The sequence below is a fragment of the Candoia aspera genome, chromosome 7 (genome assembly GCF_035149785.1).
Source record: "Candoia aspera isolate rCanAsp1 chromosome 7, rCanAsp1.hap2, whole genome shotgun sequence".
Lineage (NCBI taxonomy): Eukaryota > Metazoa > Chordata > Lepidosauria > Squamata > Boidae > Candoia > Candoia aspera.
Genome location: NC_086159.1, coordinates 62,112,018 through 62,126,800, shown reverse-complemented (window position 1 = coordinate 62,126,800; position 14,783 = coordinate 62,112,018). Strand labels below are relative to the sequence as shown.

Sequence of the window (14,783 nt, the reverse complement as noted above, 5' to 3'; positions counted from 1 at the left end):
TTCTTAGCTTAGGGCAGAGAAGAAATACGTCTGAAAAAGCATATGGACATAATGTGAATTTCAAAGAATTCTCCACTTTTCCATGACAACTATCTCCATTAAAGGTTACCAACCCCAAACATAGAGTAGAAAAGCTTATTTCAAAGGAAATTCAAACCACTACTATGCATTTCTAAGCAAATAAAAAACAAGAAAATAACACAGTTAAAAGATCTATTACCATTTTTACCACTGTTGTCGTGTTCTGCTTCATTCCCCTCATCTTTATGGTCCTGAGTGTCATATTTAAGAACATGCTTTCTTTCCACCCACCCTCTCTTTCTTAAAGAGGAGCGGATTACTGGGTAAGGACCACAGATAGTAAAAATTCTCTTTTCCTGGAATCATAAAGGAATAGGTTTCAGAGGCAATGTTAACATAAAGCAGTGGTCAAAAAAAAGTCTGCAGTGGTGTATTCTTTTTCCTTTTTTTTGTATTTAGTTTTTTGTATTTAGTTAATTTTAAAAGTCTCTCTCAAAAAAAAAATCTGCAATGCACATAAAAAAACCATGAAGCTTTGATTGCACTATCATGGCTGGCATCTTAACCTTCTTGACCATACCTTGCAGATTCTCTGCCATCACTGTATTGCCCTCACTGCTTCCATGCAAATTAGGGAGGTTCCACTTGGACTTGGATGGTCTATCAGGCCAAACAGTAGCAAACATGGCCAGGACAAAAATTTAATTTGAGATAGGTTTTCCTTTTTTTCTAATTAAAATGGATGTTTTACAAATTTACATTTAATTAAAATTAAACCTAATAAAATTCCTCCCAGTGAGATGGTTAATAATTTACCCCTTCTGTCATATTAAAAATCACCATTTGGTAACAACCCTTGGCCATATCTGGGACTGCCTCCAAGGATGTTGGGCCACTCATGACTCCAGTCTAACTGCCCTCAACTCCCAAGGTAGAATTGATACTACCTTGTTACCAGTGTTGCTGGCCCTATAAGCCTGCAGCTGCATTGTGCATTTTATCCCATGTATTTGTGTGAAAGTATGAACAGACATATATGAAAGATGGAATACATGACAGCCATTCAAAACAGATGATAGATATGGAAGGGTTTGTGCTGGTGGATATCCTCTTCTTTTTCCCACATGTCAGCACATGAAAAACTATCAGAATGAGGACACTAAGAAAACACACAAAAAAAATAGTTCTCAGACAAGAGGTGGTTCTGAGACACAAAGCAATCCTCAAACCCAGAGATAGTCTCATGTGAAATGGATGAGGAGATGGCCTTCATGTAGGAAAGTATCAGGTGGCGTGAGATGGGTACCAAGCTGGATTGGCTGGTTGGTAGTTATAAAAGTGGATGGAAACTATAGTACTTGAGAGCCATCACAGAAAACAAGATACTCTGTATGGTGAGTGGGGAGGGCTCTGTTTCCTCCTCCACAAACTGAGAAGAAATCATTCTCTGTTGAAGAAAGGCAAAATAAAATAATACATACTCTAATGGGGACTAACTCTAAGAGGAGTGGGGAATCTGTGGCCTTCCAAGTTGTTAAAGTAGCACTCCCAACAGTCCCAAGACAGATGGCCAGTGAGGGATATCAGGAGTTATAGTTCAGCAGTACTGGAGGAAGTATCAGAGGTCCCCACTCCTGAGCTGCATGCAACTTTCACAGATAATAATCAGGAAACAAACATGCTTGAATTTTTCTGTATCATGGGTGAGGGCATAGTTGCAGCTGTCATGATATTTGTGTCCCAAAATCATTATGGCAATGTACTCCTGTCTCCAGAAATGCAAAATTTGCTATAAATGGAAGAATCCCTTCTGGACAAGAAAGAATCCCATCCTGACAGGGATCTCTGCAGCTGCAAGGGGGCTTCTGGAGATTATTAGAAGCAGGTCTGGTGTGGGTCCTTTCCCTCTCATGTTCCACTTGCCATCAGCACAGTCATCTGAGGGAGACAGCATGCTGGGGAGAACTAAATTCTCCTATTTATGTATCCCTGACATACCAACATGATATCCCAGGGGTATCATTGACACTTGGGACAGCAGGATCTTTTCAGACCTGCTGTCCTGACAAGCAGGAACCACGTCGAGATGAGGAATAAGCCTCTAGTGTTTTATTACTGCTACAGTAGACAGAAAATCCTACCAAACTGAAGAAGTGTGAGAAAACCCATACAGATAAACCCCAAAAGTCAAGGCGGGTCTGTTCTGTGTCTCTGAATGACAGCTCAAATTCTCTCTACTACGCATGCGTTTTCCCCCCTGGATAGGGGGTCCCTCCTGCTCACCATCAGTGCTCATGACATCTGCTTCTGAGTCCATGCCATCAGTGAAGCATTGAAAGGAGTCAAAGAAGAATGGGACCTCAAAGCCAAACTAGACTGGCTCAGGTGCCATCTCACCAACACATAATGACAATTTGCTGGGGGCAGAGAGCAGACCTGAAAATCTTTGAACATCAGTTGAAGTAACCATCCTACAACATACAGTATATGCAGATCCTCTTTCTCCCATTGTCATCTCTGTTTAGTTAGGTCCTAGAGACTTTTGACAGATCTGAAACATGGGGAAATGCACTGAACCAGTGTTTCTCAACCTTGGCAACTTTAAGATGTGTGGACTTCAACTCCCAGAATTCCCTGGCCAGCCATGCTGGCCGGGGAATTCTACTGGCTAGGGAATTCTGGGAGTTGAAGTCCACACATCTTAAAGTTGCCAGGGTTGAGAAACCCTGCATTGAACTAAGAATTCCTTTTCAAATCACTTTAAGTCTCTGAGGAAAAAATATTGGCATGATTCCTGCTTTTAAGAATGTTTTAGAAGAAAGAAAAAATATAGACATTATACTGAGTATGAAAAATTAGTAAAAATATAGAGCTGTGTTTTTAAACAGATGCCAGCCCTGCTCTCACTTTTGCCAACATTCTATTTCTTCATGCAATATTTTCCCTTTTCTTCTTCTTTCAGGAACAGTTGTGCCATGTTTGTGAGATATTTGCAAATGGTTTAATGCCAAAAATGGGATAAACATGCTATAATACAGTATACTATTTCAAAAATATTGCTATTGTATATACCCTGATGGCTTTATCTGTTAAAAATCTTGCAAGTTTGTATTTGTCTATTTTGGGGGAAGGAGGCAATTCTTCCACCGGTCTTGGAATCAGCTCTAAAAATATAAAGAAAAAGCTATGTTACAGAAATGGTTAAATAAAAGCAGAGCAATGTAGAATTAAAACTGTACTGAAAAAAATAGCTTATTTGGTCATTCTTATTGAGATACATCTTAGAAGCATGGATAACCTGTGTAGAAAAAGAAACAGCTATGTTTAGCACTGGATTGCAGCATCAAGTATCTGCTCGCCCATACAAATAACTCTTCCTAGCTGACTACAGCCATACTTCAACCCTTCTTCCTCTCCCCTAAATTTAACCATCAGTAGAACTATCACAGCTAGAAAAAATTACCATTTTGCCTATCTGAACAATACAGACACTTCTTAATTTGCAGCTTACCTCGGCCCTATGCAAGTAAATGCCTGTGGATTTAAAGTGTGAGAACATTCATAAGCAATGATCTCAGGTTTTAAGAAACATCAAGTAAACTAGATTAGCTCAAACAGAAATCTTTTTTGGGCTCATTAGACTCTTCAAGGGATGTTCAAGAGAAGTTGGTTATCATCCTTTTTATGCTGAAGATATATTAAGTGCACCCATCCTTTTTATACTAAGATATATTAATGCACTTCTTTACTGGTAGTTCCTTCTTGGTTAGATGTTATGAACCAAGTCCATGAGTGGAAGTTAAGGCTCGACAATGTTAATGTGTTGTTTAAGTATATACCAAAAATTTGGAATTTATATGTTCATGAATATTTTGGATATAGAGTGCTTGGTGGCAAAAAAATGTGATTGGGTATTCTTGGAAGAACACGTATATACCAGAATATAAAGGATGGCTTGATGAAATCCATCACTTCAGCCTTTGAACTGGCCATTTATCAGTGGAAAAAGAAGATTGGACAATATGATTCTGTATGAACTACATTCAATTTTCATTTAAAAATTTGATTGATAGTGATTTATATAACCATGATAGTATTATTATCACTATTGTAGAAAAGTATTGAAATATTTGAGCGTTATTGTGGTTTTCTCTTTTTTATTGTTTGCTTATTTTATTTTATCTTTATTTTTCTCTTTTTCTTTTTAACTGTCTTTTTATTTTATATTATGTTGTGTTCTTTTTAAATATATAGCTTCTTTTTTTAATAGTTCGGAGTAAAATTGGTAAGTTTTCCTTACAATGATTATTGGTACACTTTATAGGTCAATAAAATTATACTAAACAGACACCTAAAAAAAGAAGCCCTCACAAGCTTGCACCCAACTGTTACTGTGAGAATGCTTGAATGTGCCAGTGCTTACACTCTTAGACATCAATCCATATTCAATATTTGGGCAAGTATGGAAATCCAAAGGTGAGGTTTCAAACATGGTTATCTGATCATACTTCATGCACAATATGGGCACCCCCGCTTCCCAGTGAAGTTCCCAAGAAGAGGCTATGAAGTCAATTTCCTCCCAGTTATCCTATTCAGGGTTGATGGTTTCCTGATCTTAGCAGGGATGCTGTGAAGGAAAAACATACTCCCAGGTATCCCTATATATTCAATAGTTTTCTGCTGACATTAACAATGATTTGATCTCTAACAACCAGTGATCAGTTTCCCTGTGGGTCATGAACCCCACTTTAAATTAACATATGTTCACTTCAGTGCTTGTATGTTCAGGGCTGAACTGAATTTTCTCAAGAGTTTTTTGTTTCTGGAGGAAGGAAATTTAAAAAATTGAGCGCTGGTAGGGGAACTAATCAATGTTGACCGACCATCCTCTTGGCAATTTGTGCAAGCATCCTCATACATGTACATCACTACTGCTTATGTTTGGATTGAAGCCCATGTATAGGCTATCTATTGGAGGAAAAAATGAAGCAGATTAATTATGTACAGATGTGGCCTTTCATAGAGTCTGCAGCTACTCATTCAGACTAGCTTCAGAACTAAGGGATTCCTGGCCAGAGTGCTCTCTACTAGTCCCTCCTGGCTGTAGGCATACCTGATAGCAGTAGTGGCTCAGTCTGGCAAGCCATCTAAAATTTCCCAGATACTCAGGGCCATTTGACACAGTGTCATATTGGGGCATTGTGAGAAATTAAAACAGTGACTTCACAAACAAAGCTTCCTGATATCAACACAAGTGATCTTTGCCACAGGCCGGATTTTGCCCAAAAGAAGGAAAGGAAAACAAGTTAACACTGAAGTAATCAATCACAGGCCGGATTTTGCCCAAAAGAAGGAAAGGAAAGCAAGTGATCACCTCTGTTTACCCTAAATCTAGCCTCACATCTTCAGCAGGCATAAATACCCAAACTCACAGAAATTAGAGTTTCAAACACTACATAAGCTTCCCTGAAATGCACAAACTCTTTATTATGCTCTTCATCTCCCATAGTTTCCAGTGAGGTTAGCAAAAAATGACAATGAGTGACTGTTGCCCAAGTCTTTGTGAGAATTTCCCCAAGTCCTACTTTCATCTTAGTATCTGTCAGTATGGAATGAAGCTTTATTGGGTATTTCTTCTCTTGGAATGTTGCCATGGGAGATTATTGGAAACAAATGCAGTTATAATGAGGGACATTCCATCTGAGTAGAGCTGAAAGCCAGGAATGGTGGCAGTGGTTCTTTCAGAAAATGTTATTTGGGGGTTATTATTCCAAATCAATCTTTACATACATGAGAGGAAATTTTTAGCCTTCTCATCCCACGCTTTCAATCATATTATCATCCTGACAGTACAGGTAGTCCTCACTTAACAACCACAATTGGGTCTGGCAACTCCATCTCTAAGCGACATGGTCATTAAGTGAAAAATCATGTGACCATGCCCAACTTATGATGTCAGTTCCGCTGTGGTCATTAAGTGACTCACCCATGGTCATTAAGTGAGGCATCACATGACCACGACCTGTGTCATACTGGCAGGTTCCCCACTGACTTCACTTGTCGGAAGCCAGCTGTGAAGTTGACAAATGGCGATCATGTGACTGCAGGATGCTGTGACCATTGTAAATGCACACCAGTTGCCAAGCGCCTGAATCGCAATCACGTGACCACGGGGATGCTGTGACTGCTGCAATTTCAAAGATCATTCATAAACCTACTTTTTCAGCACCATCGTAACATTGGACAGTCACTAAACAGGGCAGTCGTTAACTAAGGACTACCTGTAATGGGGCCATAGGAAACACAAATTATAAAATTTGTTTCAGGGACATTTTGTCCTTCAGATTCTTGGTTTCTGACCACAAATAGCTATGTCCTGATAGATCATGTAGAAGGATATCAGCTTTTAATTTTCTAACTTCCTAATCTAGAGTCAGAATCACTCCTTTTATCTAATGATCCCTGCCCCCACCCAAAGTATTTTGTCTCAGAGAAATCTGAGTAAGAGGATACAAAAGAAGTGATGTTTCTCCTTCCCATTACTGGCAGCAATGTGATTTTTAACCTTTGTCTTCCAGTTGTAAGGAATGGGATAGCATGTACTCAAACCAATCCCAGGCCTAATCTCAATATTTTGTCAGAGTAGAAGTTGTGGTTGTGAGGTGCCTGATGGATCCAGTAGCTCCATTGCTCCTGTGTCCAACCACTTGTCACACCTCAGTTACAATCTCTCTCAGTGAGACAGGAAAAGGAATCTGGTATCTGGTATCCCCTCTGAAGTTGAAATCTGACTATCCTATGATGGTTGGGATCATAGGTGCACAGCCCAAAGCTCTAATCCTTTATTCTGGAGCAGTGTTTCTCAACCTTGGCAACTTGGAGATGTGTGGACTTCAACTCCCAGAATTCTCCAGCCAGCATGCTGTCTGAAGAATTCTGGGAGTTGAAGTCCACACATCTTCAAGCTGCCAAGGTTTAAAAACACTGTTCTGGAGTCTTCAACCTGTTAGGGTAGGTGGGCACATTTGGAATTCTGGTAATATGTTAGAAGCATTCTCACAAAGGACTGTGGGGGGATGCAACTCATAGAATCACTGCCACAGGGACATAGCCAGTTGGAAAACGTTGATTTAACAGATTGCTACCTCCCCTCCTCCCTCTTCCACAGAACATTTTCTACTATCCATGCTTTAGCTTTATCCTTTTTCTGGGCAAGCTTGTAGACTTCTAAACTCTGCGTTAAGACATAGCTCCTTGTCACACAGTGGGTTTTGTATTTGGGGGTTTATCTTCCCAGAGTCACCATGAGTGAGTTGGGCAGCCATATAAATCTCCTTAATAAATAAATAAATAAATAAATTCTTTTTTTTTAAGAGTTTTGGGATGGTTTGGGACCTAGAATTATTCCTGGAATAACTGAAGATGCTGCTGGACGGCCTAAGTATGGCAGCTTCTCATTCTTTTAATTAAAGAATTGTTTTAAAAAAAGTAAAGAGGGAACCAGTGGCTGGTCAGTAGAAATATTAGTACTGTAGTGCAAACTGAGAGAGCCAGTTTGGTATAGAGGTTAAGGCACCAGGCTAGAAACCAGGAGACCGGGAGTTATAGTCCCTCCTTAGGCACAAAGCCAGCTAGGTGATCTTGGGCCAGTCCCTCTCTCTCAGCCCTAGGAAGGAGGCAGTGGCAAAATACTTCTGAAAACTTGCCAAGAAAACTGCAGGGACCAGTCCAGGCAGTTGCCAGGAGTTAAAAACTGACTTGAAGGCACATACACACAGTGCACACTGAAGACTCAATTTTTGCTCCTTTGACCAGACACCATTGCTATAACTTTCTCATAACTTTCTTACCCCATGAATTCCTGATCAAAATCTGTTGCGTATGTTCATCAGCTTCCATGAAATATTTCACAGTATTTTTTTAAATGAAGGTTCAACACTCCGGTACAAAGATACTGGAAACATACCTGGAAACATCCCATGGTGGCACGAAACTACAGGAAGGCAATTGTCCAAAGCAATTTTCAGGATTTTTTCAGGAGGGAGTTCAGACTGTGTTAAACCTGTTAGAGAAAACATAAGCGCAGGACAGTACACAACTTTTCAGATGAACCATGACAAAAAGAAACTAGAGTTGGAGTGAATTTTTACTTACCTGAGGTAAAATCAACTGACAGGCAGGCCTCCTCTGAATGCTCAAATCAGAGGCAAATTGGCATCCTGCCTACAGGGCAGACGCTCTGTACAAGTTTAATAAATTATTATTATTGCTGTTGTTGTTATTTATGCTGAACGATAGCCTGGCAACAACTTTTCTCTGCCCTGTTCCCATGATGTTGCTTTCATCTCATAGCAAACTCATGAGTGAGACAGCCTTAAGTCATACCCAGCTATACCTGTGTTACTCATTCCCTCTTCAGCCAACAGCATTCAGTGGCAAATGCATGGTGTATAACGAACAACATTGGAAACAAAGTCAGGTGACCAGTAATGGCTGGAGTCACAGCAGAGCTTATTGGCTGCTTCACTGGGCATGTCCCCTACATTTCAGAGGCTGATAAGCCTTGCCTACTACCTTTGTGCTATCTTCTCCCTAAATGGTGAACACAGCAGGTGTTGGCAATAGGAGCAACAAATTTCATGTAAGTCTAGTTTTCTACCAATTCAAGGGGTCAGTCTAATTCAGCAGCTGGGAAACACTCAGGAAGTCTCTTACGTGCTGCCCATTCTTGTCCTCTTCATCCTCCTTAATTTTTAAAAAAAATTCTTGTCAAAATTCCCTCTAAGTCAAAGTAATGGAAAACTGGTAATGGCATGGATCCAGAGCATCCATAGTTTTTCTGAGATACTCCTGAACAAGTTTTGCCATACTTGTTTCCCCATTTTTCTGATGTCAGAGTTCTAATATTGGAGAAGACTGCAGAAACTCTTGGGAGGAGAAAAAGATTTCTGTCAATATTTGGAGTTCTTTCTTTATTCTGACCCTTTTATACTCATGGATTGGTGTAGCCATCTGGATTTTTTCACATTTTATATTTTTATTGTCTGTCTATATATTGAATTTTGAATTTCGTTTTTATTGTAAACCGGCCAGAGTCCCTCCTTTGGGGGGAGATGGGCAGTGATAAAACTAATTAAAAGAAAAAAGAAAAGAATTATTCTCAGAGAGGGAAGTCCAGATCACCTTACGACCTCTTGAATGTTTAAACTACACATCAGATTGAACCAAAATTGCTATGACTTATACATAAATTAATCTCATCAAATCATTTTCATATATTACAGATTTAGATATATAACCATTTTTATGAGTATAAGCATACATGCTAGGATAAAATATTCCCCTCACCCATACACTTTTCATATATATACTGGAGGGTAAAAACAGACTACCATGTGTCATCCATTCGGATCCTTAACTATTTTAGACCAAATATCTAAATGTTTACTGTGGCTTAGAATCCCATCTCTAGCTATAGCTAACCCAGTTGCTCACATGGACATCCTAAAATATGGAATGATCTTATGTATCTTTATGTGGGAGCATGGGAGTATATGGAAGTATGTCCTGCTGAACTGAGCAGAACTTACCTCTCTGCATACAGTTAAGTTATTAGTCATCTCCTTAGAAAACTCATTTATGGGAAGTTGGGACTTGTACATAATTTATACTTTATATACTACATAATGAAAAACTCTGGTAACTAATTATTAAGTAGAAAGTAGGTTGGACTTCACTCTAGATGTTTATGTCTTCAGCTGCATTAAAGTTTGACTGATTATGTGCCATCAAGCTGGTGTCAGTTCTTACCGACCACATCCAGGTGGATTTGTCCCCAACCTGGTGCTTCAGGTCTTCCAACAGTGCACCCATTGCTGCTGTAATTGAGTCCATCCACCTTGCTGCTGGTCACCCTCTTCTTTCCTGCCACTTTTCCCAGCATTATAGACTTCTCCAGAGAGCTAGGTCTTCCTATAATGTGTCCAAAGTATGATCATTTGAGTCTGATTATTTGTGCTTTGAGTGAGAACTCTGGGTCGATTTGCTTGATGATCCATTTGTTTGTTTTCCTGGCTATCAGTGGTGTCCTTAGGAGTCTTCTCCAACACCGAAGTCCAAAAGTTCACTCTACCCTGATACACTGCTTTCTACCCTGCTTCTTCAAAGTCCATGAATCAAGTTCAACCCTTGGAATGGGTAGCTTAAAGCAGCTGAGTTCATGGCTACTAGATTACCAATAGTAAAAGGGAATCAGAAATAGAATTCCATAGGATTCATTGCTCATCTTACTGAAGCAGTGCATAAGACCATTTCACCACTGCAGATGATGTATAGAGCAGATTATTTCTAAATATATTGATTAGGATGGAAAGTTCTTATTGGTTGGTTTTCTTGCTACATAAAGAGCCAGTTTAGTGTAGTGGTTAAGGTATCAGTCCTGCCTTAAGCACAAAGCCAGCAGGATGACCTTGGGCCAGTTACTCTCTCTCAGCCCTAGGAAGCAGGCAATGGCAAACCACTTCTGAAATCTTGCCAAGAAAACTGCAGGGACTTGTCTGGGCAGTTGCCAGGAGTCAAGACTGACTCAAAGGGACCAAAAAAAAAAATTGGTAAACTGCTGATATGGAAATAAAACCCTATGTATAGATCAGAGAATTCTGACAACAGAACATTCAATATTCATCAAAGATGCCTTGCCAATTGCAATGTTGAAGGATGGAAGTGAGAAAAACAAATGTCTCCCCATCCTCTTAGAGGAATTTTAATTTATCTTTTGCAAGCAACAGGAGAAATTATATTTACATCAGAGAAACAGCTAGTCTAAATTTTCCTCTGGCCAAATTCCTTTGAATCTTTAGCTCCTGCTACCTAACACCCAGCATGCCCCCCTTTTTCTGACCTTGGAGTTTTACCTGCACTGAATGACACAGAAGTAGAGACAGGAGATCAGGTATCAGATTTCCCTCTGAAGTTGAAACTTGGTTTCTGACTTTAAGCAAGGAACTGAAGGGGACGATCTTTTAAGTATTACAGAATTGTCCAGTCATTTTCCCTGTTGCTTTAACTCTCCCTTTCCCACAACCCCAGTAAAAAAACCCAATGCTATAATTTGCAAACACTAACTATTTTCTCCTTCATGTTTTGTTTCTTCGCCTATAGGTACCAGAAGTGGTTTTCTTTCTACATGAAGCCGGTTCATCCTGTCATTGTTGCTTCACTCTGTTGCCACAATCCTGCCAATGGAGAAAGATCACATCCTTGATACTCTACTTCCACCAAAAGGTACAAACAGCAGTTACTCAAGAAAATGAAATATGAAAATATTTCATTTTTTAAAGTATGGGTAAATCTCTCCTTAGCTTCTCTACTGGAGGTAACTGTCAACTACTAAATATATGGTTTTCATGGGATGCTTTACTTTGTATTCCTTAAAGAGGCCTACTCTGGTTGTCACGAGAAGCAAACATCCTTCTTGTTTAGTTACTCCCAGGCAAAATGGATCATCGATATGTAATATTTATTGTCACTGGAAATAAAAGGAAACCCTGTTTGTGCTTAACCACACCATTTATGTCAGTTGATATGAAAGACTGAAAGTGAAATTTATTGTTCTTGAACACCTGAGCTCTCAAATCATTTTACAAGGTTCTGAAGCATATCCTAGGATACATAGTCTATCACCCTCCTTTTTCATTTCACCATCTTTCTTTTATTATCAAGTACTTACTATGCCTGGCATCTCAATTTACTGATTTTCAAAAGGCTCATTACCCTGGCATCTGGCTAGTCTCTTTCAAATTTCTGTCTTACCCTCCTGGAAACAGCAGAGCTCCTCTGCTTGGTGACACTTGAGACTTCTCCTTTAATCCCCCCCTTACAAAGTGTTACATTGCTCCTTACCTACCATTGTGACCTTTGTAGGCAGGCAACCTTGTGCATTCTGGGTGGGGTGTTTGTTTCTAAAGCAAACCTATTTCTGATAGGGGTAGGATCAGGATTGTTTTATTTATTTATTTTTAGTTACTAAGATCCGGTCTCAGTGGCAATCAATGCATTTAGCTACACAGTTTCACATTAAGTATCCTGGCAAAGGGGAAATAGGAATTGCACAGGCATACTAGAAGTATGAATCACCCCATTTCAAGCTCATTGCCCACACTGCAAACATCTAGCATTTTGAATCTCATCTGTTCCAGTCCTGGCTTGATTCCTTGCTAAGTCCACAGTAATGCTCTAGGACTGTTTTTGTAACACTGCAGGTGTAAGATGTTTGATTATTTGATCATCTTTTACCAGTGTCCTGTTGAGGAATGCTGATTTTGCTAGAGAAGCTTAATTTTGTGTTACTGGTTATCACTGTAACTGGAAAGGTATGTTTTTTTAATGTTAATAGTTACACTTGTCTTCTATAGCAGAATTTGTAAGAAATCTCCATTCAGGATTTGAAAAATTTAATTCGCATTTGAGATGAATTCACTAGGACTCATAGAAATGTTTTTTGAATGTTTGATACACACAAACACTTGCATTGCTACATTTGTATCTTTCTTTTCCTGTAAGATTTGTGATAGAACATAAAATAAAAAGAGATACGGTAAAGCAGAACATATTTTGATTTAGTTTATCCTTTTGTTAGTACACATTCAGGCCTTCATTGCCATATTCCTGCCAGTGTACTAAATGTTGTTGATTTAAGAGGGCTATGATTGTATTTAAGAATGTCCACTTTTAAGTTTAGGCATAACTGATAAGTCAAAAATTTAATTTTAAAAAAATTGATTTATACTTCACATAGTATATCTTATTTGATTAATCATATTTATTATATTTATAGATCTAAATTTTATAATGTGTTTTTTAATTTATATTCGACTGTCATTATTTTAAATCTTTTGTAAACCACCCAGAGTCGTTTTGAGATGGGCGGTATAAAAATACAATAAATAAATATTCTTCTGAGATCCAGACCAAATTTGTCTGGTACTGCTGATGCTTTAAACATTCTCTTTCTCTTTTGTATGTACGTATTCATCACTTGGTATGGGAAAACCCAGCAGTATACTGTTACATAAATGTTTGATCCCATTATCTTCTATATGTTACTAAAACTCTCATTGTGTTTATCTAGTTGTCTCTTTGCACCCTCAAGTTAACCCAAACAGGGCATTATACCACAACCATTTTTGAATCGAGGTACCTAAAATCCACGAACTTAAAGAATGTGTAAAAAATCTGGGACCATTACTCCTGTGGAACTGAAATTTCCACAATGTTCAGACCAGTTTTATTCGCGAAGTTGTGGCCGCCGCAGCATCCTCGCAGTCAAATGATTGTGATTTCCGACACTCCTTGCCAGCTCCCCACAAGCAAAATCAATAGGGAAAATGGCACGAAGTCAGAAGTCACTCCCGTTCCCACTGGTTATTTGGTTTATCTGTTTAGGTAAGTAAATATTGACTTATTATTGAAGTTTGTTTTCGCACCACAACTATTTTTCTATTTATGATATATACTCTTGCTGGAGGATCACAGGACTGTTTAGCATTGGAGTAAAAAAAATACAGTCAGCCTAAAATTTAATGTTCATTCCAGTCACATCAGACTGCACTACGTTTCTCTCAAAGGATGATCCAGCTGGTCACAGGGTTGTCTAGCTATTACTGTTATTAATACTATTTAGAAAAATCAGATCGACACAGCATCTTCCCTAATGAAATTCTAATGATTACTAAGAACAAAATCCGCCAGGCAACATTACTCCTTTTTGCATAATATAATTTCCTTAAACTGTGTATTTTCCAGTTCATTTCTATGCACAGTTTAGGGTTCTCATTATTACCAGCAAAGTCTTCTGTGATTTGAAACCAGAATATCAAAAAGGTCACCTTTGCCAACTGAGAGTGCTTATCCTCTAAGGCTTTACTCACATTCTCTATCACTGGAGTTATGGATGACTGGTACCCAGGAATTACCTTTTTGAAAGTGACATCCAAGCCATGCAAGTAACTGGAGTGTAAGTTTAGCTGACTCACTCTCTTATTGCTTTCTTGGACATAATCCATTTCTTAAATGTTCTTGAACTCTTTTCTATTCAATTGCTACTCAATTATATTTTAATGGCACTAATTTCATGCCCACTTCTTCTATTGTACTTAATTATCTTTTTTAGGAGTAAGCTCCCTCGGAGGAACTACTTTATCTTAAGGGCACTGCAGTCCAATGGCCAAACAATCTAGATATTCCGCCAGAGGCTTAGCCACTCTAGTAATTGCTCATACATAACTTAATTCTATTTATAATTTTACTCATTATTCATATTGCATGTTTTTAAAATAATATACCGTGCCAATGTTTTACATTTTATACACATTTTATATATCACTCTGTGAACTTTTATGCAATAATGCTGTATTCTGCTATGCCATATGAAATAAATAAATAAGAGGAATCTAAAGCCTAAGAGTCAAAGTATAATTATCTTATTTATTAAAACATTTCTTTACGATGCTACTTTAAATAATCAGGAGGTTCAGATGTTTTCCAGCTATCAACGTTGGCTTTTTTTTTTTGCCATATATGTAATAGCCACCTCCTATACTTTAGTAGCATTTACTGTACTATTATAAGGCCATCATAGTAAAAATAGTATTCAATACAGAAACGCATAATTAAGGTGAAAAATTCTGAAAATTGAAGCTGTTCCAGGTCTCCCATAAAACTGTGTGATACAAAATAAACAGGCTGCAGTTTGGGAAAGAAGA

The 14,783-nt window shown here is 38.5% G+C and overlaps 1 protein-coding gene across 1 annotated transcript in view; it reads right to left on the bottom strand.

Annotated features, from left to right (window-relative positions):
- Positions 1 to 11,221, bottom strand: part of TTLL8 (tubulin tyrosine ligase like 8) — a 41,374-nt gene extending 30,153 nt beyond the window's left edge. Inside the window, exons 1-4 of the mRNA XM_063307916.1 lie at positions 11,146 to 11,221; positions 7,988 to 8,083; positions 3,094 to 3,185; positions 221 to 377 (exon numbers count right to left, since the gene is read on the bottom strand). Of these exons, the coding sequence (XP_063163986.1) occupies positions 221 to 377; positions 3,094 to 3,185; positions 7,988 to 8,083; positions 11,146 to 11,221 (421 nt within the window). The remainder of the gene's footprint in view (positions 1 to 220; positions 378 to 3,093; positions 3,186 to 7,987; positions 8,084 to 11,145) is intronic.
- Positions 11,222 to 14,783: the final 3,562 nt, after the last annotated feature.